Consider the following 23,607-nt stretch of genomic DNA (forward strand, 5'->3'; position numbering starts at 1 on the left):
ATCGCATATTTTCCTGTTTTATATCTAAGCCAGTTAATGCATCAGGAAACGACGACAGCTGGGCGAATAAAGCAAAAAAAAAAGTCTTGCTATATCTGCTTTGGTCAGACTAAATTAAACAATATAGTCGACGATGAGAAAAATGGTTAGCCTCAAGTCATTTCCTTCCAGCTTGTACGATCGCTTCTACTCTTAAAATATTCATGGCAACGGGACCACGGGACAGGCAGCGAAAAACAAGGGCAACAGTGCAAAGTAAAGATCAATTTCGCTTGCCAAAAATGCTATGTTCAATAACAAAATACCTCAAAACTGTTGTAACAAGAACAGATCGACCAACAAATTGATCAGAAGTATCTTATGTTGAGAAACGTGTTGCAGCAAGACTGTAGGAATATGTCCCCCCCCCCAAAAATATATCAGTGTTATTGAGTGAATGTGAAACAGAGTTGAAAACTGTCAGGACCAGAACGGAAACAGGACCCAATTGCGTTACGCTTCACACAAGTTTTATTGGAAGAAAGAGAAAGGGCTGCGGCCACGATCCGGCGTTCGCTAGGCGCGGGAAGCAAGTCGCTCTCGTACTCAGTTTGTGATCTGGACTCGGAAGGTAGCGAGCGATGGCGGTGTCAAGGACGGAAAAACAGGTCGATAGCCGGGACAGGCGAGAAAAATGTGGTCAGGGTCAGAAATGGGTCGTAAGCCGGGAAGGGAGAGTAGACGTGGTCAGGATCACAAACGGGTCGAAGCCGGTGGACAGGGGGGAGCAAACAACAGGTGGGAGTCAGGGTCGAAAAAGGCTTGCCTAGTGTTAGTTGAGGTTCGCAGACGGACTGACAAAAGGGGGCAGACAGGAGTGGCTTTAAGTAGGGACAGGGAGCCAATCAGAGTCCGAGGCAGTTGGCGCCAAAGAAGCGAGAAAATTATGCTTCAATTTTTGGAAACTTGGCTATGATGTCCTTTGTCACTATGTTTATAAAACTGCAATATCTACACTATTGTTAAAATCCATCAGAGTTTAAACTATAAATAAAAGCATGAAAACAACAAAATTATGCATTGCTATATTGGGAGCTAAGAATAGTATTTAGTCACTTCCAACAAACCTTGGTGCTTAAGTTTTTGTTTTAAAAAGAGTTTCACGGCCAAGTTGTCAACAATTCACGAAGTAGGGAGTAGTGTTGATTTTGCTACCACACACATATCACAATTGACGGTCAAATAAGCTTTTCCAGCATTCAATTTCTCATATTAGAACTCCTTTAGAAGTTGAAAGCTTGAGGTACATGGGTAGTGATGTGGCTGCAAATGGTGGAATGGAGTGCGAGGTATTGAGTAAATCAAGCAAGCAAGGTTTTGGGTGCTGAGGAGAGTGATGAGCAACAAGAGTATGAGTATGGATGTTAAAAGGAGACTGCATGAGAGACTGATTGTGCCGACTGTGTAGTATGGTGCAGAGACTTGGAGCCTGAACGCAGATTCGAGAAGGAAATTAAATGTGTTTGAGATGAAGTGTTAGAGGAGTATGTTAGGAGTGATAAGATTGGATAGATTGAGAAATGAAATTGTGGGAGACAGAACTGGAATAGTAGTGGAACTGAGCGAGCGTGTGGATAAGAGAGTACTCGGAGGGTTAGGGCACATGGAGAGGATGGATGAGAAGCGAATATTGAGGAAGATCTACAGAGCAGAAGTAAATGGAAGGAGACCAAGAGGAAGGGCGCGATTGACGTGGATGGATGGTGTTATGAGTGCACTGCAGGAAAGAGGTCTAAATATAATGGAAGCTCGAGCTCTTGTTGGTGATAGGAATGAGTGGAGAGGTGTTGTGAAAGGATAGTGGGATGTTTAGACGCGTTCTAAGGGCACCCGTATGATGCAGCAGGGGTAAACCGTTTTGGGATGGCCATTGTCCCCAAAAATGCTGTGTGTGCGTTTTTTGCTACTTTTTCCCTTTTTAGAAAACATTTTTTTCTTTATTTTTGTATGTGTTTGTCTTGCTGTTGGTCACCCCTCTCGAGGGATAGGACCAGGGTAGATAGATAGAACTCCTTCAAACTGTATGGTAATAAACGTAACCATATTTTGGGCATATCCTTACCTATTAAAATCATTCTATTTTATTATCTAACCAAAATGTTTTTTTCCTTCCTCTGGTGTATAAAAAGCTTTCTGCGATGTTTCAAAGATTTCTTTTCCCATCAAAAGGTGTTTTTATGTGGCATTTGAAAAATAAAAAATGACGAACATCAGCATGTGGAATCGACTTAACAGTGAAATACCTTGACAAATGTTACAGGACTCACTCCAGAAAAAGAGATGGCGCAGAGGTCTGTTGGTGTAGTAATAAAACCGAAAAACAAACGAGCTAAATCTAAGGCGTCCTTCTGATAAACACAGAGAGAGGTGGAGGAGGGGACGCGGCAAGTGAGGAGATAACAAATGGAGACGTGGGAGATAAATGAAATCACTCTTGACGTGTTTTCCAATGCATTTGGAACAGCAGATTGAACCCCCCACTAAGACCGATAAAGGGTAATCACTTAAGTCAAGTCTGTTATTACAGCCCACAAGATCCCCAAAGATGCACATTTCTGTATAATCATGAAAAATACAGTTGCATTCCGTTTTTTTAAAAATCGGATAGTATTGACTCTTCACCTAGTGTGTAGTCAGGCTGAACATTGTTTGCATTCTGAGCAGTGTTCCCTCTAAGCTGCGCGCGTGCGCAATTGCGCACTGTTCGCACATTCTCAGCGCACAAGAAAATCTAGCCAGCGCACAAAAATGAGGGCTCAAAATTACTTATTAAGAAGCAACTTAAGTCAAAGTTACAGTGCATGAAGGTAAAAATACACGGGTTCCCCCGACGTTGTGTCCTAAATGCGGTATTTTGAAGTCGAGTCGAAGTAGAACGAAGTTGAGTTAAGTTAGTACAGATTGTCGAGAACCGGCTTCTTCGGCTCGGCTCACTAAGAGGAACCGGCTCTTTCGGGTCTTAAACGGCTCTTCGGGTTGTTTTTGCTTCTTTAATCACAACATGACCAAATATTATATATAATTATGCACAAAATGACAAAGGAAGGGGGGAATAGAACAAAAAAGAAAAAAAATAGCAAAATGAAAAAGTAGTGAAAAGCTGAAAAAAAAAGAGAAAAAAAAGAAGGGAAAATTTAGAAAAAAGCCAGAAAAAAAGAAAAGAAAGAAATGTAGGAAAAAAGTAAATAGAGAACAAAAAGAAAAAAGTAACAGCTCGGAAAAAATAAACACAATGAGATTTGTTTTAAAGCAATTTAAAATCTTGTTGCCAACATTGTACTTCCTCTAAAAAATGTGACCAAGTACAGTTCTGTATCGTGCAACCGACTAAATAAGCCCCCAAAAATGTTAATATTATGCGACAAAATATATCAGGAAATAAAAAGAAATGGCTATCTTGTGAAAGAATTGTAAGAACAAACGACGTTTGTAGGCCGTACAACCTTTGCAATAGTACATGAGTCAATTCATTCAAAAGAGAAAAATTATTTTGCATTGCCAGAAACTCAGCAAAATGTAACTTGATGTCAAGTTTTGGACATGTTTGATAATGACTTAGTTGCTACACTTGGAATTGGTGTTGCTCACTGTTGTTTCAAGCGTTGCTCACTGACTTTGTGTGAACGCTCAGACCCATGGAAAATTAGAGGGAACATTGGTTCTGAGCCAAAATAGGAGCTATCCGTTTCTTCCTCATCTTTGCCAAGAGCAAGATTCAGTTTCAGGTTGTAATCGCCTCATCAAACATCTGTGTCATCTAATTATCTGTTGCCGTCTGACAAATTTGGCAGGATCTCTTCGTTAAACACTCTGGAATTTCATTATCTTAAAAATGACTTTTTAAAGCTCACTAAAGTGCACCGTATATGGACCTTAATAGTGCTTTGTGACAGCGTCAATCAAAGTGAGCACCGCTTTCAAAGGGATATGTAGATGTGGTGAGTCATATTTATTTGAGCAGGATTAGTAGCTTACAAGTTGGGTATTATTATATTGTCTGTTATTGACGTCGACCACAATTTGATGGGCTCTATGCACGAGAGACGATGACGTATTTCCGGAAAAATCTAAGGATGGTTTGAAGTTTCCGGTCAGCGCTGGTCTCAATGCTATGCTGGCAACAAACCCGCCAAAGCTGAATACGGATTTGTTTTTTTGACGTTATTTGCAATTAATTTCAACTCTTCGTATGCCCATCGAAGGTCAGAATGACTTGTAAACGCACTGCTGTGTACCTCAATGTACAGCATCGGCTACTTGTAATTCTGTCCTAAGCTCCTTCCACAAAATTACGAAAACGGTGGGTCATCAATAATCGAAGAGACGACTTCATAGTTAAAAGTAGCTCTCGAGTGTGCAGCCTACATTTTCAAAGCTCGGACCTGATAGCTAATGCCCACAGACAGGGTTGGGTAGGGTTACTTTACCTGGATTACTTTCAATTACTTTTGGATTACTCCAATACCAAATATGCTAATAAAAGACAAAAGAAACTAAATATGAATAAAATGATGACTCACAACACGTAAGCTTTCTCTCCTGGCTTTGATCTCTTTGATCTCCGGCAAAACGAACATCACATGCGACAGAAACAAAATGAAAATAAATCCAAACAGCTTGCCAACATCATTTTTGCCGTTCCATGTGTTCCGTTACTCCCCAAGCCTGCACAAAATTGAGTCATTTTATTCATATTTACTTTCTTTAGTCTTTTATTAGCATATTTGGTATTGGAGTAATCCAAAAGTAATTGAAATTAATCCAGTTTTCCTGACCAACTGTTATCGCGTGCGGACGTGCTTCGTTTTGCTTTCGCTTTTAATATAGGTGTACCAAGTGTTTTAGCCCCTAATTATGCCTCCAAAGAAAGTCAGTGCAAGCAGCAAAGTTGCCACAGGTGAAAAAGAAAAGTTGTGCGTACAACTATTGCATTTAAGAAAGAAATAATAGCAAAATATGAAGGAGTGTGCAAGTGTCTGATCTTGCCTGCGCCTTCTGCTGACCACCACAAAGGTAAGAAATCCTATGCATAATTCTTTTCTTTATCCTTTTTATTTTTTTATTTTTACACGTTCATGTTAGCGTAATCTTTCGTACTGAAGATTACGATAACGCGAACGTACGATTAGCCTGGGTTAGCTTGATGTTTACGTTAAACATTCAAGGTAAACATTCAGGGTGTTGGATCGGATTAAAACGATTGACATTATTTTTAATGGGAAAAATGATTTTGGTGATCGAACAAATCAGTTTCCGAACAGGGTTCTGGAACGGATTATGGTCGAGAACAGAGGTTCCACTGTACATGCAATCAATGTAACTTTGTATATTTGGCTATTTAATTTAAACGATGCTATTATGACTATTATGACACCATCCGCTGATCTAAAACCTACATGAGGGGCAAATAATACACAGATAATGTCAACATAAGATATAGGTTATTCATATGCTATAGAACAGAAGTGTGTTTTAAGTTTAGATTCATGAACATTAATATGAAGGGATAAACTACAATAAAAACCCATGAAAACAATCATTCAACTAAGGACCAGATATGCGAGATAAACGAGAAAATAGTGATTAAAAATCCGTAAAAAATTAAGTTTCACTTTTTCTCAGCTCAAATCAAACATTGTAAGTGACAAACGTTTTGAATATATGCAGCCATGCATTTATTCACATCTTTCATCAAATTATTTCCCACCATGCCTTTCTCTCCATTCACTTCAGAAAGACTGAATTACTTCCTAAATCACTTTACCTTCATTATAGATCTTGTGTATTCTTGTGGCCTGGCCCAATAATAGCATCAACATTTTGGTACCGTGACTAAAAATAGTGTGGTGAGATAAAACCTAGCGCCTTTTCCAAGTGTCGCCTGTATTCCTAGTGGCTTAGTGGATAAACTGCAGTGCTCCCTGCCGTGATGCGGGTTCGATTCCCAACACATTTAGTTATATATTCCGACTGATAAATCAATACACATATAAGGTACTTTGTTAATGTTTGTGCCCTTTATATATAAAAAATATCATTAAACATTTTATCAGGGGTGCACCTTATAATCCATTGCGCCTTTTGGTGACGAAAGTACGGTACTTAAAATCTGAATTGTTTGTAATATGCTTAATCAAAAACATTTTACGTGAAAACCTTTTCCCATTTGCTCAATCGCGACTGCTGCAACAATAGAATGACATTTGCAGTGTTCTCATTTGCCCGCGTCCCTGCGTCCTAGACACATTATTTTTGCTGGGGACGCAACTTTTTTGACACGAAATTCTCATTAGCATTTTTTTAACAAAGATTTACCGCACTCCAAACTTTTCGTGAGGCAGATCCGCCATTGTTGTTTTGGTCTCGCGGTTCGAGTTTTCGTCTGCACGCCGAACTCCGGTTCGAGTTGTGTAGTGAAAGTCTGTTTCTTTTTAGAGAACCGGCTTTTTCGGCTCAACTCATTAAAGAGAACCCGGCTCTCAAACAACTCACTTGCTTTGATGCATTATATTACGAATGATTATGTTGTATAAAGAAGTTAAGAAAAAAAAAGGAAGTATAAAAGGAGAAAATGAAAAAAGACAGGTTCAGCTCAGTAGCCTAGATGGTAGTGTGCCCGCTTTGAGACTGGGAGGTCGCTGGTTCGCGCCTCGGCCGAGACATACCTAATTGGTATAATGGCGGCGCCCTCTGGCTGCGGCTGCATCGACTCGCTACAACGGGTCAGGTGTATCGACATTTCGTTCTGTGTACATTGTTACAAAGAATGACAATACAAAGGAAATTATTATTATTATTATTGTGGTGATCCCTTTTAATCAGTATATTACCAACAATAATTTAATGCAGAAAATGAATTCATAATTTGAATAAGAAAATGTATTATTCTACTTAATTCTATTTGCATTTATTTTTTCCTTCTACAGTGAACGTCCAAGCGACTTCATTTTTGAACTTTTTTTTATAATAAACCTCATTCATGTCGAGCAACTCAGTGTCTCACAACAAAATGGGACCCATAGATCTCTGTTGGGACCCATAGATTTTTGAGCATGCGAGTCCCCGGGACCCATCACTTTTCACAGGTAAAATGGACACTGCATTTGAATGAACGCTTCTATTTCATAGACTAAAAACGATTCAGTGACAAGATGGCATGCAAGGTATTGGGGACGACATAGATCAACCGGCCAAACCCTCCCACCGTCACACCCCCCGGCCGAGGCCGCGTTTGTGGAACGTTCCCAAGTGGATGTCTTTAGCGCCGTTTCTCCTTCCTGCCTCCTGAAGAAGGCCAACAGCCTGTGACTCCATTTGTCGCAGCCGCTCAAATGAATAACCTTTCAAGCGAAGCTCGGTCTGGGCAAAAAGCGGGGGAAGCGCGCGGCATACCAAACGAGCGCCAGAGAAAGTGTCGCTTCCTGGCGCCATCGCTGCCGTACATATCACCGCAGAGTAATTATTAGATGAAGGTATCCCCCACCTACCCACACCTTCGCATGCACACATACACACGCTGTAAAGGGATTATCGTGAGGAAGCTTAATTGTTTCCCAGGCAACTCTTCCCCCCCACCAAGACTGCAAAATCTCCTCTGGCGATTATTTTACTTTCAAATGACTCCCTCTAGCCAAATCCTTCATGTGAGCCAACCTAGTTTTATTTTCAAAAACGCGAGGGGGCTTGTGGTCTAAAATAGATTTGAGTCCTCGAGGAAAACAACATGTGTTTAACCCTCGAGTATTGTAACATGCTGGCCTGGCTGCAGCAGCGAATAGGTTTTCTCAATGTTTAGCGGGAACGAAGGTGGAGGGGATTGTTTCGATTCGTGCAGTAAACAATTCTGTCGATCGTCAAGTCACTTGGATGGAAACTGGAACGCTCTTAAAGCCAGAAGGCATCTCAGATTACGTGTTGGTTGCAAACTATTAGGGCAGTGATTTTCAACCACTGTGCCGCGACACACTAGGGTGCCATGAGAGATCTTTAGGTGTGCCGTGAAAAATTATCCCATGTCACGTTTTAAAATTTTATAAAACATTTATGAATCATTTTCTGCAAATATGTCATTGTCTAGTGTCTGTGCGGTAAAAACTGGGGGTATTATAAATTACATTGTAATTAAACATACTGTTCAGTGTCATTTTAAAACATTTTGGTAAGTGGTGTGCCGCAAAATTTCTTCCAATGTAAAAAACATGCCCTGGCTCAAAAATGGTTGAAAAACACTGTATTAGGGTATGCTACTTCTTGGATTAGAGGTTAGCCAATTGTCAGCTCTGGGTATTTGGCAATTTGACGAATATCGGTATCAGCGTATATATTCATTTTAGGGGACGATTATTAAGTACAACACAGTAACGGCTGAGTCTTTCTCTCTCAGGCCTTTTGATTGGATAAGCGACAGGGGGTGGAGCCACTGAAGCAGGAAGTGGGCCCCACTCTGCACTGTCCCCCAGTCACAGACTGCAGCAAAAGTTAAGGCTCTTGCGGATATGACATATTTGTCTAATCGCGAATTTTCATTGACAATTACCGTCTTTTTTTTTCTCCATCCCCTTTGTTGACCACCCTTGACTGAAATGTCGAGTAAATAATGTCAACGTGCAGCGACACACACAAGGTAGCAGAAAACACTGGTGTTATGCCTAATTCCGATTCCACTAAAGAATCTGACTCCCCTTCACTTAAACGCACACTTTGATTTTACTACGTTTTTAGCACTGCACTCCTGATAGAAAAGAGTGTCGCGATCATAGTCTGTATAATGTGTTTATATGAAATAACGATTGGTGTAACTAAAACAAAAAAATCTATCTTTGACTATAAGAGGAGTTTATTAAAACATATTAATGCAAACGTCACCAACAATGGAGACGAGCCGATGTAGCTCAAAGCTATAATATTCACGATTATGACTAGTTGGACACAAGGAGGTCTTTATATGGCGTACTATGGTAGCCTTATTGTAAGGCATGTTTATAGTGTCCTGTAGTAGTCTTACTGTAATACATGTTTAATCTACATAGTTTTTTTCACTGATTACTGTAACCAGAGCATCATTGTGAATAAAACCCTTGTTTTATTGGATTTCCCTATGTAAAGAAATGTTTAAATTAAATTTCAAATCCGAGTCCTCTATGTCCTGTTTGCAAAGAAAGACTTTAAACCTTTTGTGTTCTGTGGCTTTGGGAGACTACAGAGGAATACCACACTTAATGACTATGTGAAAGCGAAAAATAGTCATGTTGGTTGTGTTAATCCTTATTTATCTACTGAAGAGGTTCCAATAAAGTGTTATTTTTAATTTTCAACAAATATTCTTTGTTTCATTATACATCATGAAAAATGTCTTACATCCATTTTTAAGCTTTAACAGTAAATGAATACCGGCCCCAAATATCAGTTTGGCCTCCTCTTAATACTAATAATCTGTATCGGCCCTAAAAACTCATATCAGTCCATCCTTCTATTAGATGACTCCAACATAGATGGCATAAAATATACTGTATGTTTACTGTTATCTGCAACCTCAGTGGAAATGTTTAAATCCAATCTATTCTATAGCATATGAATAACCTATATTTTATGTTGATACTATGTGTATTATTTGCCCTCATGTAGGTTTTAGATCAGGGGATGGTGTCATATTAGTTTGTAGTTTGCAATAGTCTTTGATCTGTGCAGCCCTTTGAGACTCTTTGTGATAAAGAGCTATACGAACAAACATGACTTGACTGTTAACTGGCATTGGACTCAAATATAAAAATCCATAAAACAGTTTGTATTTCTTTTGAATCAAGAAAGTTTCCTAATTTAAATGTATATAAATATAAAATCACTTATAATGCATATTTTGCTAACATTGAAGAATTGGTTTCAATATTGGTATTGGTCCAATGTCAACCAAAAAAGGAATCAAATAACATAATATTTCTTCCATAATATTTGATATTGCCACTCATAATGATAGAGTCCATTCGGGTTTTCAGTCATATCCATTTATTAAGCCACGTCTGGATTTAACATTCAGAGAATACATGACCAGAACAACTCTTCTGCTCATCAGAAAGCAGTCGTGAATAACCTGAATACATTCTCACCAACACGACAGCTTTTTCCTCTTAAAATAATCGACCATTTTCTTTTCTAAATCGATCACTTTTTCGAATTTAAACCAAAACAAAATAAATCTTGATTCGAGAATAGTATTGTTTGTCTACAACTGCATTATTATGAAGCGAGACTAAGTCTTTATTTTTGAATAAACAGCTTCAACGATCGCATTTAATTTCCCTTTTTGAAAAAACTTGGCCACTCCTGGTGTTAAACAAGCACATGTTGTTATTTTTTTACATTCTGTAGACAGATTGTGTTTTGCACGTAAAAATAGAAATAGAAATCTACCACTTTTTAATGTGAGAAGGTTAGCGAATGTAGGCGAATATGAGAGCACCAAGAATAAAATTAGATGTTGATGATGCCAACCTGAATCTACCAGAAGAACCAACATCTTCCATATTCCACTGTGTTGTGCCCAATATCGCAGTGGTTAGAGCGTGAGCGGCTCAGTTCTGAGGTCATGAGATCAAACCTCCTGTTTGGAGTTTGCATGTTCTCCCCGTGCTTGCGTGGCTTTCCTCCAAGCACTCCGGTTTCCTCCCACATTCCAAAGACATGCATTTCAGGTGGATTGGCCGGTCCAAATTGTCCCTAGGTGTGAATGAGCGAGCGAGTTGTCTGTCCCTGCGTGCCCTGCGATTGGCTGGCAACCAGTTCAGGGTGTCCCCTGCTCACTGCCCGAAGATAGCTGGGATGGGCTCCAGCATCCCCGCGACCCTACTGAGGATAAGCGGTGCAGATAATGGATGGATGTTCCCAATATGGAGAACAAAACAAAACCCAATAGTAACAAGAGCATACAAATATTGGATCAGCTATCTGTAAAGAACAATATCCAGCAATATCAGTATCAAGAGTAAACAGGTTATATTGGGACAATTACAGTCATAGGTTTTTAGGGATATCATCATTACACTGTCGGGTTTAAGGGAACGCTTTCCATTTGCTTCCTAAAACAAAACTGTCAACAACAAAGCACCGGCGAATAGGTGCCTTAGGAACAAAGCCGCAAAACAAAAACACTATTATCTTCTCAAGCAACAACCAACAAAGGGGGCATCAACCACTGCACGATGGCAGCTGATAAAAAGCTCCGTCCCGCGCGGATTCCCCGAGCGGATTGACGTACGCGCCACATGCGGCTAGCCGGAAAAATCTCTCGTCCTCAAAAGGCCCGAGAGAGAGAGATAGAGACACACAAAAAGCATTGACTGCAGCACACAAAGGAGAGGGCGGGGGTATCATGCAAAACTGGAAACAGCGTTTAAAAGGTGACACCGCAGCAATAACAAAAAACGCACACAGCAGGGTTGTACATCAGCATCGCAATCATCAAAGAGCAGATAAAAGCAACTCACCTGCAATTTGGGGGAGGGTCTAATGTGATTTCAGCCAGCTCCTTCTGAATCCTAGAGAGAAAAATAAAACAAAACATTTTAGTGTTTTCCGTGAGGGATCCACTAAACACTGAAGTCTTCAGAAATGGTGAACAAAAATGTGCTGTGTTTCAGCTTATTTTGCTGACAACAAAGCAAATAAAACTTAAGTTCCCTTACTAGATGGGTACTTTTGCGATCATAAAGATAAAACGTAAGTGTTGATACATTTTAAGACCTTCTGGAACAGTCTCAGCTGTTTTGTAAACGTGAAACTGATTTCAAACAGTACCATGAAGAAACAGATGACAGAGAGAGTGTGTGGATTGGTTGATATTTGTGAACGAAAGAAAACATCCAAAAATTCAATGAATCCAAGTAGGAGGGATGCTGGTACTTATCCAGAATTATTAAGGAGGACATTCCAGATTAGGACTGTTCCTGAAGGCAATGTATGACTGAAAATACAGCAACATTCAACAACCAGTCTGCAGAAGTGTGGTTTAAATACCATTGTCAGATTAACTGGAGAGTCAGTCTCTGTTACTCTATCACCATCTGCCAACTTGTTATTGATGATATGAATGATTCAATCTTCACATCATTCAAAAAGAATATAACATCAACAGTAAATTAAACAAAGTACCGTCAATTCCGGACTATAAGCCGCTACTTTTTCCCCCTAACTTTCAACCCTGCAGCTTATTCTGTGATGCAGCCAATTTATGTAATTTTTCTAACGGCCGCTAGCGGCGCTCGAGTGTTACCATTAACTTCCCTGTCAAAGCTATATTATTATTATTAAAGCTTTGAAAACTCTCTCGGTGTACCGTCTTTCTTTGTAAATATGTGTAACCCATGTATAATATGTATTTGCAACTGTATATTTTTGTAATGTATTTATTTGTATTTATTTTAGACACTTATTCTGATATGTTTTGCACGGGTGAACGAAAAATGAGGGGCAGAACAAACGCGGGGTGCTGGGTTTAAGTGGGGACCGCTAAAGGTGAGGGACAGACAAGGAAAGAATAGGGGGTAAAAAGTTGGTTAAAGAAAAAGGAGTTGCGTGAGTAAATGTGTTCATCTGATATATTTTCCCCACCCTTACCTTTGGAAATATACACATTTTTCCCTTGGATTACTTTCAACGGGACCCGGACTCTGCAGGTCTGCATCAAACCTTAAGTACCGGTATCATTTTACATTCATTTTGCCGGCTGTGATTTTTGGACTCTGGACTTTAATGAAGGACATTTAGTTTCAATCGCAGGACTTGAAGTCGGGTTTGGGTTAATTTTGTGTTTGTGTTACATGTTTAAATGTGGCCGCATGCGGTTTATATACAGCTGTGGCTTGTGTATGTACAAAATCGGTTTTCCTCTTAAAATGTGGTGGGTGCGCTCTATAGTCCGGAATTTACGGTAAGTACATTAAGTCTTCCTTTTATGGCATGCATGGACTTGCTCCCTCATATCTTTCAGATTTAATTTCGCCCTACGTTCCGGTCCGGAGCCTTCACTCTGAAAATGCTGGTCTACTAGTGATCCCAAGAGCCAAGAAGAGATCCGCAGGTTCGAGAGCGTTCTCTATTCGGGCCCCGGTCCTGTGGAATGCTCTTCCCCCTGAGATTCGATCTGCAACCTCAGTGGAACTGTTTAAAGCTAGGTTTAAAACACATTTCTATTCTGTAGCATATGAATAACCTATATTTTAAGTTGACAATATCCGTGCATTATTTGTTATTGTAACATCCATTGCAGCCTGGTCAGCCTGGAAGGGGGATGACCTCATGTGCGGTCCATTCTCAAGGTTTCTTAATTTTCCTCATGTTGAGGTTTTTCAGTCTTTCCTTGCCCTCATGTAGGTTTTAGATCAGGGGATGGTGTAATAATAGTCTGTGGTTTGCAATAATCTGTGGTCTGTGCAGCCCTTTGAGACTCTTCGTGATTAAGGGTGTCACAAATACAGATGACTTGACTTGACATGAGTAAAAGTGGGAAAATGCTGAGTTTGCAGACTTTTATTAGAAAAAAAAAAAAGAAGTTTCTTTGAGCATTCAGGTGTTTGACAATGTAACTACATCACCCACTGCTATGTGTGATGTTCAAAAGGGTAATTATAGGTCTATTGACTGCATCCCATGCTATCACAACAAAGGTTCATTGTGAATCCCTTTAAATGACAAATATGTTTCCATTGAGGGAAATGAAGCGCCAGGGACGTTTGCGTGCATGTGTTATCTTCTTTTAAAAGAAGGTTTACGGTCTTGCTGAATAGCAAGCATGTTTATAATGACAAAGCCTTGGGGACTACAGTGGTCTTTACACAGCTTCGCACCCTTAGGGCCTTATTTTAACAAACAACCCACTGTACCCTCCACACGAGCGGAGGAGGGAGTTTGGAAGAGGTTCTGGCGGGGGGGCTGCTTTACCTCTTGGCACTCGTCGACAGTTTTGCAGCGGTTTTACTGGAGATCTTTGTTTCCTTCTTTTTGGGCTGTGCTTGTTCACGCTCCTGCTCGGTGGGTACAGACTCGCGCTGCTCAATATCAGAGCTGCCGCCGCTGGTGCTGGGGCTGTCGTCCGGTCTCTGCACTTCACTGGACATAGTGGGTCCTGTCACGCGGAGGAGACAGATCATGAGTCTTTGAATCTTGTCAGACCAGGACACAGTACATATATAACATTAGGTTACTGTCAGATGTAAGTCAAAAATCTATTTTTAATTTGATACCAAGACCAAGTAAACTCCAAGTGAAAGGAATTCTAGATCATGGATGCAAAATATTGCATTGTTAAGGTAACGCCACCACTGGGACTTTGAGTCGCTAAGGAAGTCGGTCCCTAGCCTTCAAAAAACATCAGAGAGAAGAACAAAAGCCAGTACATTCCACTCCAGACAGTGGTTGATTGTCAAAAGCAATGAATTTGGCAATCTTCTAGTGTTATTTTCTTAGAATTGTGGTGTTCTCGAAATAGCTTTTCTTTTCTTTTGAATTTATCTAAACACACTGTTGCTGTGCAGCACTGTGCTTGTGAATTCAAATTGGTTTGGATGATTTTCTTAATGTTTGAGCTTTGCTGGTTCTTCCGCGAGAAACGGCATGTTTGCAGAAATTACAGGGCACGGTTTGAGGTTTTGTACTGCTATTGTGCATGGGAATATTTATGGAGCGATAAATAAGCAATTCAGCGCCATAAAAACACTTGGAATTAGATTGGTCTCATCAAGTGACAAGGTCTGATTCTCCCCAATATAATAAAGTCTTCCCTACTTGGGGCGGCAGTGGCTCAGGAGGTAGAGCGCTCGTCTTGGGGTCAAGAGATCGCAGTTCCCGGCTCCTTCGTGTTACATGTCGAAGAGTCCTTGGGTAAGACACTGAACCCCTAATACCCCCAATAAGCAGGTTAGCGCCTTACATGGCTGCACGGCCGCTATTGGGAAATGTGAAGCACACGGTAAAGCGCTTTGGGGAGTCTTGACTTGAAAAGCATTATATAAATGCAGATCATTTCATTTTCATTTTTACTAGGAAATGAAAATTGAAATGTATGGAATTTACACTTTTACACTTTGTCACCACTTACTGACATTTTTTTTTAATCAAATATCAAGACAAAGTTGACGTTGCTGGGAATCCAAAGTGCAAAGAATGATATATTATGGATTAAAATTATTGTTGCAATGATTGTTGTAAGCGCTGCCGTGCTTGAATTGCTTTTTGCCCATTTCAGTTAAATTGCTTGCATGTAAATATACAATAACAACCATGTTAATAATCAACCAACCTAAAGACAGATAGACGATACCAGAACAAGCTACCAAACAACGAAATCTTCCTGAAATATAATTATTTTTGTGGTGAGAAGCATGCTCAAAATTTGTTGTCATCATGTATTGAAATCATATTATGAGATAACATTTTTGTCTTCTATGTATGAGCAAGCTAGAGCTCTTGTTGGTGATAGGAATGAATGGAGAGGTGTTGTAAAAGGATAGTGGGATGCTTAGACGCGTTCTAAGGGATGGGCAGGGCACCAGTATGATGTGGCAGGGGTAAACCAGTGAAAGCTGTCGGGCCCTGCTGTTGAAGAGAAGAGTGTGTTGTGTCACCCTGACCCGAGTGACATGGCCGCTGTCTTGTGTCCCATTTCATCTGGAGGGACGAAAGCGTGACCAACTTGGGTGCCGAGGTGCTTAACTTTTTTGGGTGTTTGGGCATTTGGGTTGGCCATGGTCAATTTTATGTGTTTTTTGCTCCTTTTCCCTTTGCTTGTTTTTGTATATGTGTTTGTCTTGCTGTCGGTCACCCCTCTTGAGGGATATGACCAAGGAAGACAGGTTCGATTCCCGGGTTATATGTCGAAGTGTCCTTGGGAAAGACACTGAATCCCTAATGTCCCCTCCCCCAATAAGCAGGTCGCAGGCTGCATGGCCGCTATTGGTGTGTGAGTGTGAAGCACATTGTAAAGCGCTTTGGGAGGTCTTCATTGACTTGAAAAGCGCTATATAAATGCAGACCATTTACCATTTACAGATAGATACAAATGACTGAGAAAACCTGAGTAATAACAAGCTTTATGTTTTGCTTTTCCCATAAGTTGTACCATAGCTATTAACTTGTGCGTTTTCTCCACCTTTTTTAATCATTTCAAATTGTGTAAACCTTGTTAAAAGTTTTGTCCGGGGGAAAGAAATACTGTATAATACGCAACACTACATTGACAGCAAGTGGGGGAAGAACTTGGAAAGATCCTGAATCTTTTGTGTTGTTTACTTCGTTAATAAACATTGCGTGAATGGTTAAGTGTGAAGCACATTGTAAAGCACTTTGGGAAATCTCCAGAGACTTGAAAAGCGCTATATAAATGCAAATCATTTACCGTTCTACATAATCTGTCTTGCTGTGAGTAAATAGGCGCCACGTTGTGTTTGAAAGGTTTATGATCGTTTAATAAGGGGATTTTAATTTATTAATACTCTCTCTGCTTGAGGTTGACATCTATGTATTGCGGTTTGAACAATTTTATTGACACAGAGATGGGAAGCTGCGTCGTGGCCGTCATAGACTTTCTGGACTAGTTTACAGGCTGGGGGCGTCGTTGCTGTCCTGCACTTTCCGGACATCTTAACATCTTACCTAGTGTTTTACTATTCTGTGTACAGTAATGCTCATTGTGATTCACCCTGGTCAATCCTGGAAGGGGGATTACCACATGTGAGGTCCTTTCTCAAGGTTTCTCTTTTTTCCTCACACTGAGGTTTTGAGTTGTACCTTGCCCGCATGCTGGTTTAAGATCAGGTCATTGTGCAATTGTGTAATTGTAATCCTGTGCAGTCCTTGAGACATTTTTGTGATTAAGGGCTATATAAATAAATGCGACTTGACTTGACACTATTAACAGCAAATAAACAATGTGAGGTTTGAACAATTTTTCTTGACAATTTTAACAGCCATTTAGCATATTCACAATTTCGTTATATCTGACAATATGACGTTTTAACCATTTTTTCCGACATTTTTAACAGCAATTAAACACACAATTTCATTATATCATATCCCAACAACATGAGTTTTTATCGGGCAGTACGGCGGCGCAGTGGCACAGTTCATGTCTTGGGAACCTCCTGCGCGGGTTCAAATCCAGCTCCAGACTTCCTGTGCGGAGTTTGTATTTTCTCCCCGTGCTCGCGTGGGTTTCCTCCGGGCACTCCGGTTTCCTCCCACATTCCAAAAACATGCATTTCAGGTGAATTGGCCGGTCCAAATTGTCCCTAGGTGTGAATGAGCGAGCGAGTTGTCTGTCCCCGTGTGCCCTGCGATTGTCTGGCAACCAGTTCAGGGTGTCCCCTGCCCACTGCCCGATGATTGCTGGGATGGGCTCCAGCACTCCCACGACCCTACTGAGGATAAGCGGTGTAGCTAATGAGATGAGATGAGTTTTTATCGACACTTTTAACAGCAATTAAATACATTCCCAATTTCATTATATCATATTCTAACAATATGAGGTTTGAACAATTTTTATCGACACTTTTAACAGCATTTAACCAATGTATAAATGGCATTACTATTGTGCAAGGGCATAGCTCTGTGTGTGGCTTTTTGCACTTTATGAAGATGCAAAATGAAAGATTACAACAAAGCATTCGTCATACATTAGCAAAGCCATCGTGATGGCGTCATTATCGTCAATCTAAGCTTTTTAGCTTGCAACAAAAACACAACTTCATGAGGACATGTATCAAAGGGAATGCACACAATAAACGAAAATACTATTGTGTTGTGATATTTGTAATAGTAAATAAATATATTCACGTGAGTTTAATACAGTGTATCGACAACAAGCTCGCCTTTCCCATGGCTGGCGGAGGGGGCGTTTCATGGCGGTGGTAGACGTCGGTACTCAGATGGAGCGATAATCATACCAACGGCCGTCGAGGGTTAACAATGCCCCAAAACAAGCATGAAAACAGGACCCAAAAACCGTTTATTTCTATAACCACCCAGCCGCCGCTATGAGGGGGGACAACACACAATAGGGGTCGAGCGGGGGCTGGGAACCGAGCCGTCCCTGAACGTCACAGGGGAGCTAGCTGCGGGGCTAAAAGTAGGGTGCATTACAACATCGAAACCGGGGGTTCTAAAAACAGAGGAAAGAGGTTTTTGGTGTCAAATTGGGGACTAAGAGTTGAAAACTTGATAAAATAAGACGTATTGAAGAAGGGGGCGGGGGGGTAATATAGCAGCCGCGAAGGACGGTCGACTGTGGGGCCAGCTGAGGCAAGCGAGCGTCCACATTGTGACCCTGGGTTCTCCGCACAAAGGGAGGCTCATCTCCACGAAACGTCTTCCCTCTTTTATCTCTTCCCCCCCACAGAAGAGGCAATTAAAAAGGATAAAAGACACTTTACACGGGACAGACATTCGCTTCGACTTTATCGTGTTTACCTGCTCGGCCGTCAACGCTGCGGTTCGGCGTGATTTGGAATCCCTCCCCACCCCTTCTCAAAAAATGAAGAGACGGGGATCCTCAGTGACACGGCCGCCCTTTCGCTCGTTCCTGGAAGTCCCTTTTGCTCTTTAAATTCGCGTTGTGGAAGAGGAAAGAAAGCAGCAGCGGGCGAAGAGCTCTGAGAGGGAAAAAAACAAGAAGTAACAGCGGCGAAGAGAGGAGGTAAGCCTGCCGACTGGGGATGTGTCGTTCGCGAACGAAGAAGGTCTACGAGCTGGCTCTTTGAAGTAAACGGCGAGAGCCAGTTCTAATAGAATCTTTCTCTCTTCTTCGCTAACTTTTCTCTTTCACTCTTTCTCTCTTTCTCTTCATCTCTCTTTTTCTCTCTGACTTACTCTTTCTCAGTTTCTCTCTTTCTTTCTCTTTCTTGTCCTCGTTCTTTCTTTCTCTTTCTTGTCCTCATTCTCCCTTTTTCTTTTTCTGTCTTTCTCCATTTTGTCTATTTTTCTATCTGCTCCCATTCAATCTTCGTCCCTCCCATACATTTGCTTTGTTCTCTCTTTCTTTCTCCTATTTCTCCCTTTTTCCCTCTTTATCTTGGTCTCTCTCACTCTCTTTCACTCTTTTTGATCTCTCTTTGTATCTCTCGCTCTCTTTCCACCTTTCTCTGCCTTTCTTGCTCTTTCTCTCTTCCCCTCTGTGTTACTTTCCCCTCTATTTCTCTTTTGTTCTCCCTCTCTCTCTCTCTCTCTCTCTCTCTCTCTCTCTCTCTCTCTCCCCCTCTCCCTTTGTTTTTCTCTTCTCCTCTCTCACTTTTCCCACTCTTTCTCATTTGCACTCTGTCTTTCTCTCTTTCCCATTTTATCCCCCCCCCCTCTCTCTGTCTCTTTTCCTCTCTTTTACAATCTCTCCTCCACTCTCTTTCTGATTTTTTTCTGTTTTGCTTTTTATACCTCACTTTTGTTGTCTTTCTAACTTTCTCTCATCCCCTCTCTCTCTCTTTCTCTCTTCTCCTCTACCACTTTTCCCACTCTTTCTCTTTTGCTCTCAGTCTTTTTCTCCCTTTGCCCCCTTTCTCTCCCCTTCTCCCTGTCTCTTTTCCTCTCTCTTACAATTTCTACCCCTCTCTCTTTTTCAGATTTTTTTTCTGTTTTACTTTTTATATCTCACTTTCATTGTCTTTCTAACTTTCTCTTAATCTCTCCCCCCTCTCTCTGTTTTTTCTGTTTGGCTTTTTATATCTCATTTTCTTTGTCTTTCTAACTTTGTCTCAATCCTCTCTCTCTCTCTCTCTCTCTCTCTCTCTCTCTCTCTCTCTCTCTCTCTCTCTCTCTCTCTCTCTCTCTCTCTCTCTCTCTCTCTCTCTCTCTCTCTCTCTCTCTCTCTCTCTCTCTCTCTCTCTCTCTTTTCCTCTCTCACTTTTCCTACTCTTTTGCTTATGCTTTCTGTCTTTCTCTCTCTTTTCTGCCTTTCTCTCCCCTTCTCCAAGTCTCTTTTCCTCTCTCTTACTATAACTCCCCATCTCTCTCTCTCTCTGTTTTTTTTGTTCGGTTGTGCTTTTTATATCCTACTCTCTTTGTCTTTCTAACTTTCTCTTAATCTCTCATCCTCTCTCTCTCTCTCTCTCTCTTTTCCTCTCTCACTTTCCCTACTTTTTTGTTTATGCTCTCTGTCTTTCTCTCTCTTTTCTGCCTTTCTCTCCCCTTCTCCAAGTCTCTTTTCCTCTCTCTTACTATCGCTCCCCATCTCTCTCTCTCTGTTTTTTTGTTCGGTTTTGCTTTTTATATCCTACTCTCTTTGTCTTTCTAACTTTCTCTTAATCTCTCATCCTCTCTCTCTCTCTCTCTTTTCCTCTCTCACTTTCCCTACTTTTTTGTTTATGCTCTCTGTCTTTCTCTCTCTTTTCTGCCTTTCTCTCCCCTTCTCCAAGTCTCTTTTCCTCTCTCTTACTATCGCTCCCCATCTCTCTCTCTCTGTTTTTTTGTTCGGTTTTGCTTTTTATATCCTACTCTCTTTGTCTTTCTAACTTTCTCTTAATCTCTCATCCTATCTCTCTCTCTCTCCGTTTTTTCATCTCTCACTTTTCCTACTCTTTTGCTTTTGCTCGCTGTCTTTCTCTTTTCTGCCTTTTCTCCCCTTCTCCCAGTCTCTTTTCCTCTCTCTTACTATCGCTCCTTCTCTCTCTCTCTTTTTTTTTTTGGTTTTGCTTTTTATATCTTACGCTCTTTGTCTTTCTAACTTTCTCTTAATCTCTCATCCTCTCTCTCTCTCTCTCTCTCTCTCTCTCTATTGTTTCCCCCATCCCCCTCTTTAAACCTTAAACAATTTGAAAGTTTAAATAAGGTAAACACAATCACTCTTATTGACACAGAAAATGCTATTATGAGGTAGTAGCTTAATGCATTTTCATAATTAGATAATGTGGTGCATTCTGTTTCATCATTATCGGTAATAAATGTATTCCCGTTTGGAAGGCGAAAGAACAAGCTCCTTTCAGTGAGCCGGGCCTTCTAAGCCGGTTCTCTAAAAAGAGCCGGAATTTCCATCCCTACTCCCCACCGGACCGCCCCCGCTTGCGCGCCCCCGACACGCATGCGTGCACGCGGGAGCGAGCGCGATTGCCGAGGCACATTCTGCGCGTGCACCTTAATGAATCAATTTAATCAGTGAGAACAAAAGATTTTTCATGTCGATACAAATGACCGTTTTTCTCTGTTGAAATTTGCACGAGTTTAGTCGCATAGGTGAGTAGTGCACGGACAATTGTGGAGTTTGAAGTTTACAGACATTTCTGGGTTATTTTTAAGCAATACAGCGGAACCTCGGTTCTCGACCATAACCCGTTCCAGAACCCTGTTCGAAAACCGATTTGTTCGATCACCGAAATTATTTTTCCCATTAAAAATAATGTAAATCGTTCTAATCCGTTCCAACACCTTGAATGTTTACCTTGAATGTTTAACGTAAACGTAAAGCTAACTCAGGCTAATCGTACGTTCGCGTTATCGTAATCTTCCGTACGAAAGATTACGCTACCATGAACGTGTAAAAATTAAAAAATCAGGTCGTTTACAAGTCATTTAGCACCCGGGTCTCCACAACAAGTGGTGAGCGGTTCATTGGAAAGGGGGCTCTGTTCCAACACCCTCAATGTTGGGCTCCGTTCCAACACCCTGAATGTTTACCTTGAATGTTTAACGTAAACATAAAGCTAACTCAGGCTAATCGTACGTTCGCGTTATCGTAATCTTCAGTATGAAAGATTACGCTACCATGAACGTGTAAAAATAAAAAAAAGGATAAAGAAAAGAATTATGAATAGGATTTCTTACCTTTGTGGTGGTCAGAAGAAGGCGCAAGTGTACGGTGGGGTATTCCCTAGCAAGATCAGACACTCGCACACCTCCTTCATATTTTGCTATTATTTCTTTCTTAAATGCAATAGTTGTACGCACTACTTTTCTTTTTTCACCTGTAGCAACTTTTCTGCTTGCACTGACTTTCTTTGGAGGCATAATAAGGGGCTAAAACACCCGTACGCCGCTCAGCATGGCACCCTAGCGTACGCACTCACACGCTACCGGTGTTCGAAATCCGATTTTTTTGACCGAACAGCGAAGTAAGAATTTCTCGAAATTTTTGGTCGTACTCCGATTTGTTCTAACTGAAAGGCGTTCCAAAACTGAGGTTCCACTGTATTTAAAGATGATTGTAAACAGAAGAAGGAGATACTACTGAAAACAACATAACACAAGCATTTTTCATATTGTCCTGTAGAGCATTTTTGTAATAAATATTTATCCATCCATCCATTATCTGCACCACTTATCCTCAGTAGGGTCACGGGGGTGCTGGAGCCCATCCCAGCTATCTTCAGGCAGTGGGCAGGGGACACCCTGAACTGGTTGCCAGCCAGTCGCAGGGCGTGCAATAAATATGAAATGGATTATAACAAGGGACAATGGGTTTTATTTGACCACTAGATGTCGCTGTATTTTGTTGTGCAACCGAGGGACGAGTATTCTAAAGCACAAGAAGGAATACAAACTACGGAAACTCACAGTGTCCAAACTGTCCAATTTATTTTTGCCCAGCCTTTCACAATGTTTTAGGATTTTAGACATACCCGTAGCAGCAAGTTGACAGACAATCATGTCTGCTCCCTCTAGGTGAGGCTCATTGGAAGTAAATAAATGCAAATATCTCGACCTACCAGTATCTAAAAAATACATGTTTGAACCATAGTTCATGTGTTTTTTGTCCATTATTGATATCAAATTTCTTTTTTTTTTTTAAATGGATTTTTAATTTAGCACTTGGAGGCTCTTGAAAAAATATTTCACAATGTTCATTAACAGGATGGGATACGACAGAAACAACATAATTCAAGCCATTTTTCAAATTGTCCGCGGAGGACCTTTGTAATTATATGAAGTTGATTAAAAAAATGGATGCTTGTTTCTAATAATAATTCACAAATAAAACGGGAACACAAACCCTAGGGAAATCACGACTCTACTCAAGCACACACTATTGTGAAGAAAAGAAAAATATATTTTGGAACTGTTAATGTAAATGTTCTGCATTTATATAGCGCTTTTCAAGTCAATGAAGACCTCCCAAAGCGCTTTACAATGTGCTTCACACTTTTCCCTATTACACACTAACTAACCAATAGTAGCATCAGTCATGCAAGGAAACTACCACTATCGGGGGCATTAGGCATTCAATGTCTTGCCCAAGGACACTTTGACATATAACTCGGAGGAGCTGGGATTCAAACCTGCGACCTCTCGATCCCAAGACAAGCGCTTTACCTTCTGAGCCAATGCCTCCGTTTATATATTCATCCATTATCTGCACCGCTTATCCCCAGTAGGGTCGCGAGGGTGCTGGAGCCCATCCCAGCGATCTTCGGGGAGTGGGCGGGGGACACCCTGAACTGGTTGCCAGCCAGTTGCAGAGCACACAGAGACAGACAACTCACTCGCTCATTCACACCTAGGGACAATTTGGACCGGCCAATTCACCTGAAATGCATGTCTTTGGAATGTGGGAGGAAACCGGAGTGCCCGGAGGAAACCCACACAAGCACGGGGAGAACATGCATA

The 23,607-nt window shown here is 41.0% G+C and overlaps 1 protein-coding gene across 1 annotated transcript in view; it reads right to left on the minus strand.

Moving 5' to 3' along the window:
* ube2e2 (ubiquitin-conjugating enzyme E2E 2) overlaps positions 1-18,740 on the minus strand; it is a 64,267-nt gene extending 45,527 nt beyond the window's left edge. The window contains exons 1-3 of the mRNA XM_088327504.1: positions 18,493-18,740; positions 13,972-14,155; positions 11,520-11,570 (exon numbers count right to left, since the gene is read on the minus strand). Of these exons, the coding sequence (XP_088183630.1) occupies positions 11,520-11,570; positions 13,972-14,147 (227 nt within the window). The 5' untranslated portion in view covers positions 14,148-14,155; positions 18,493-18,740. The remainder of the gene's footprint in view (positions 1-11,519; positions 11,571-13,971; positions 14,156-18,492) is intronic.
* Positions 18,741-23,607: the final 4,867 nt, after the last annotated feature.

This window comes from Urocampus carinirostris, chromosome 2, assembly GCF_059441175.1.
Source record: "Urocampus carinirostris isolate Australia breed hairy pipefish chromosome 2, RoL_Ucar_1.0, whole genome shotgun sequence".
Classification (NCBI taxonomy): Eukaryota; Metazoa; Chordata; class Actinopteri; order Syngnathiformes; family Syngnathidae; genus Urocampus; species Urocampus carinirostris.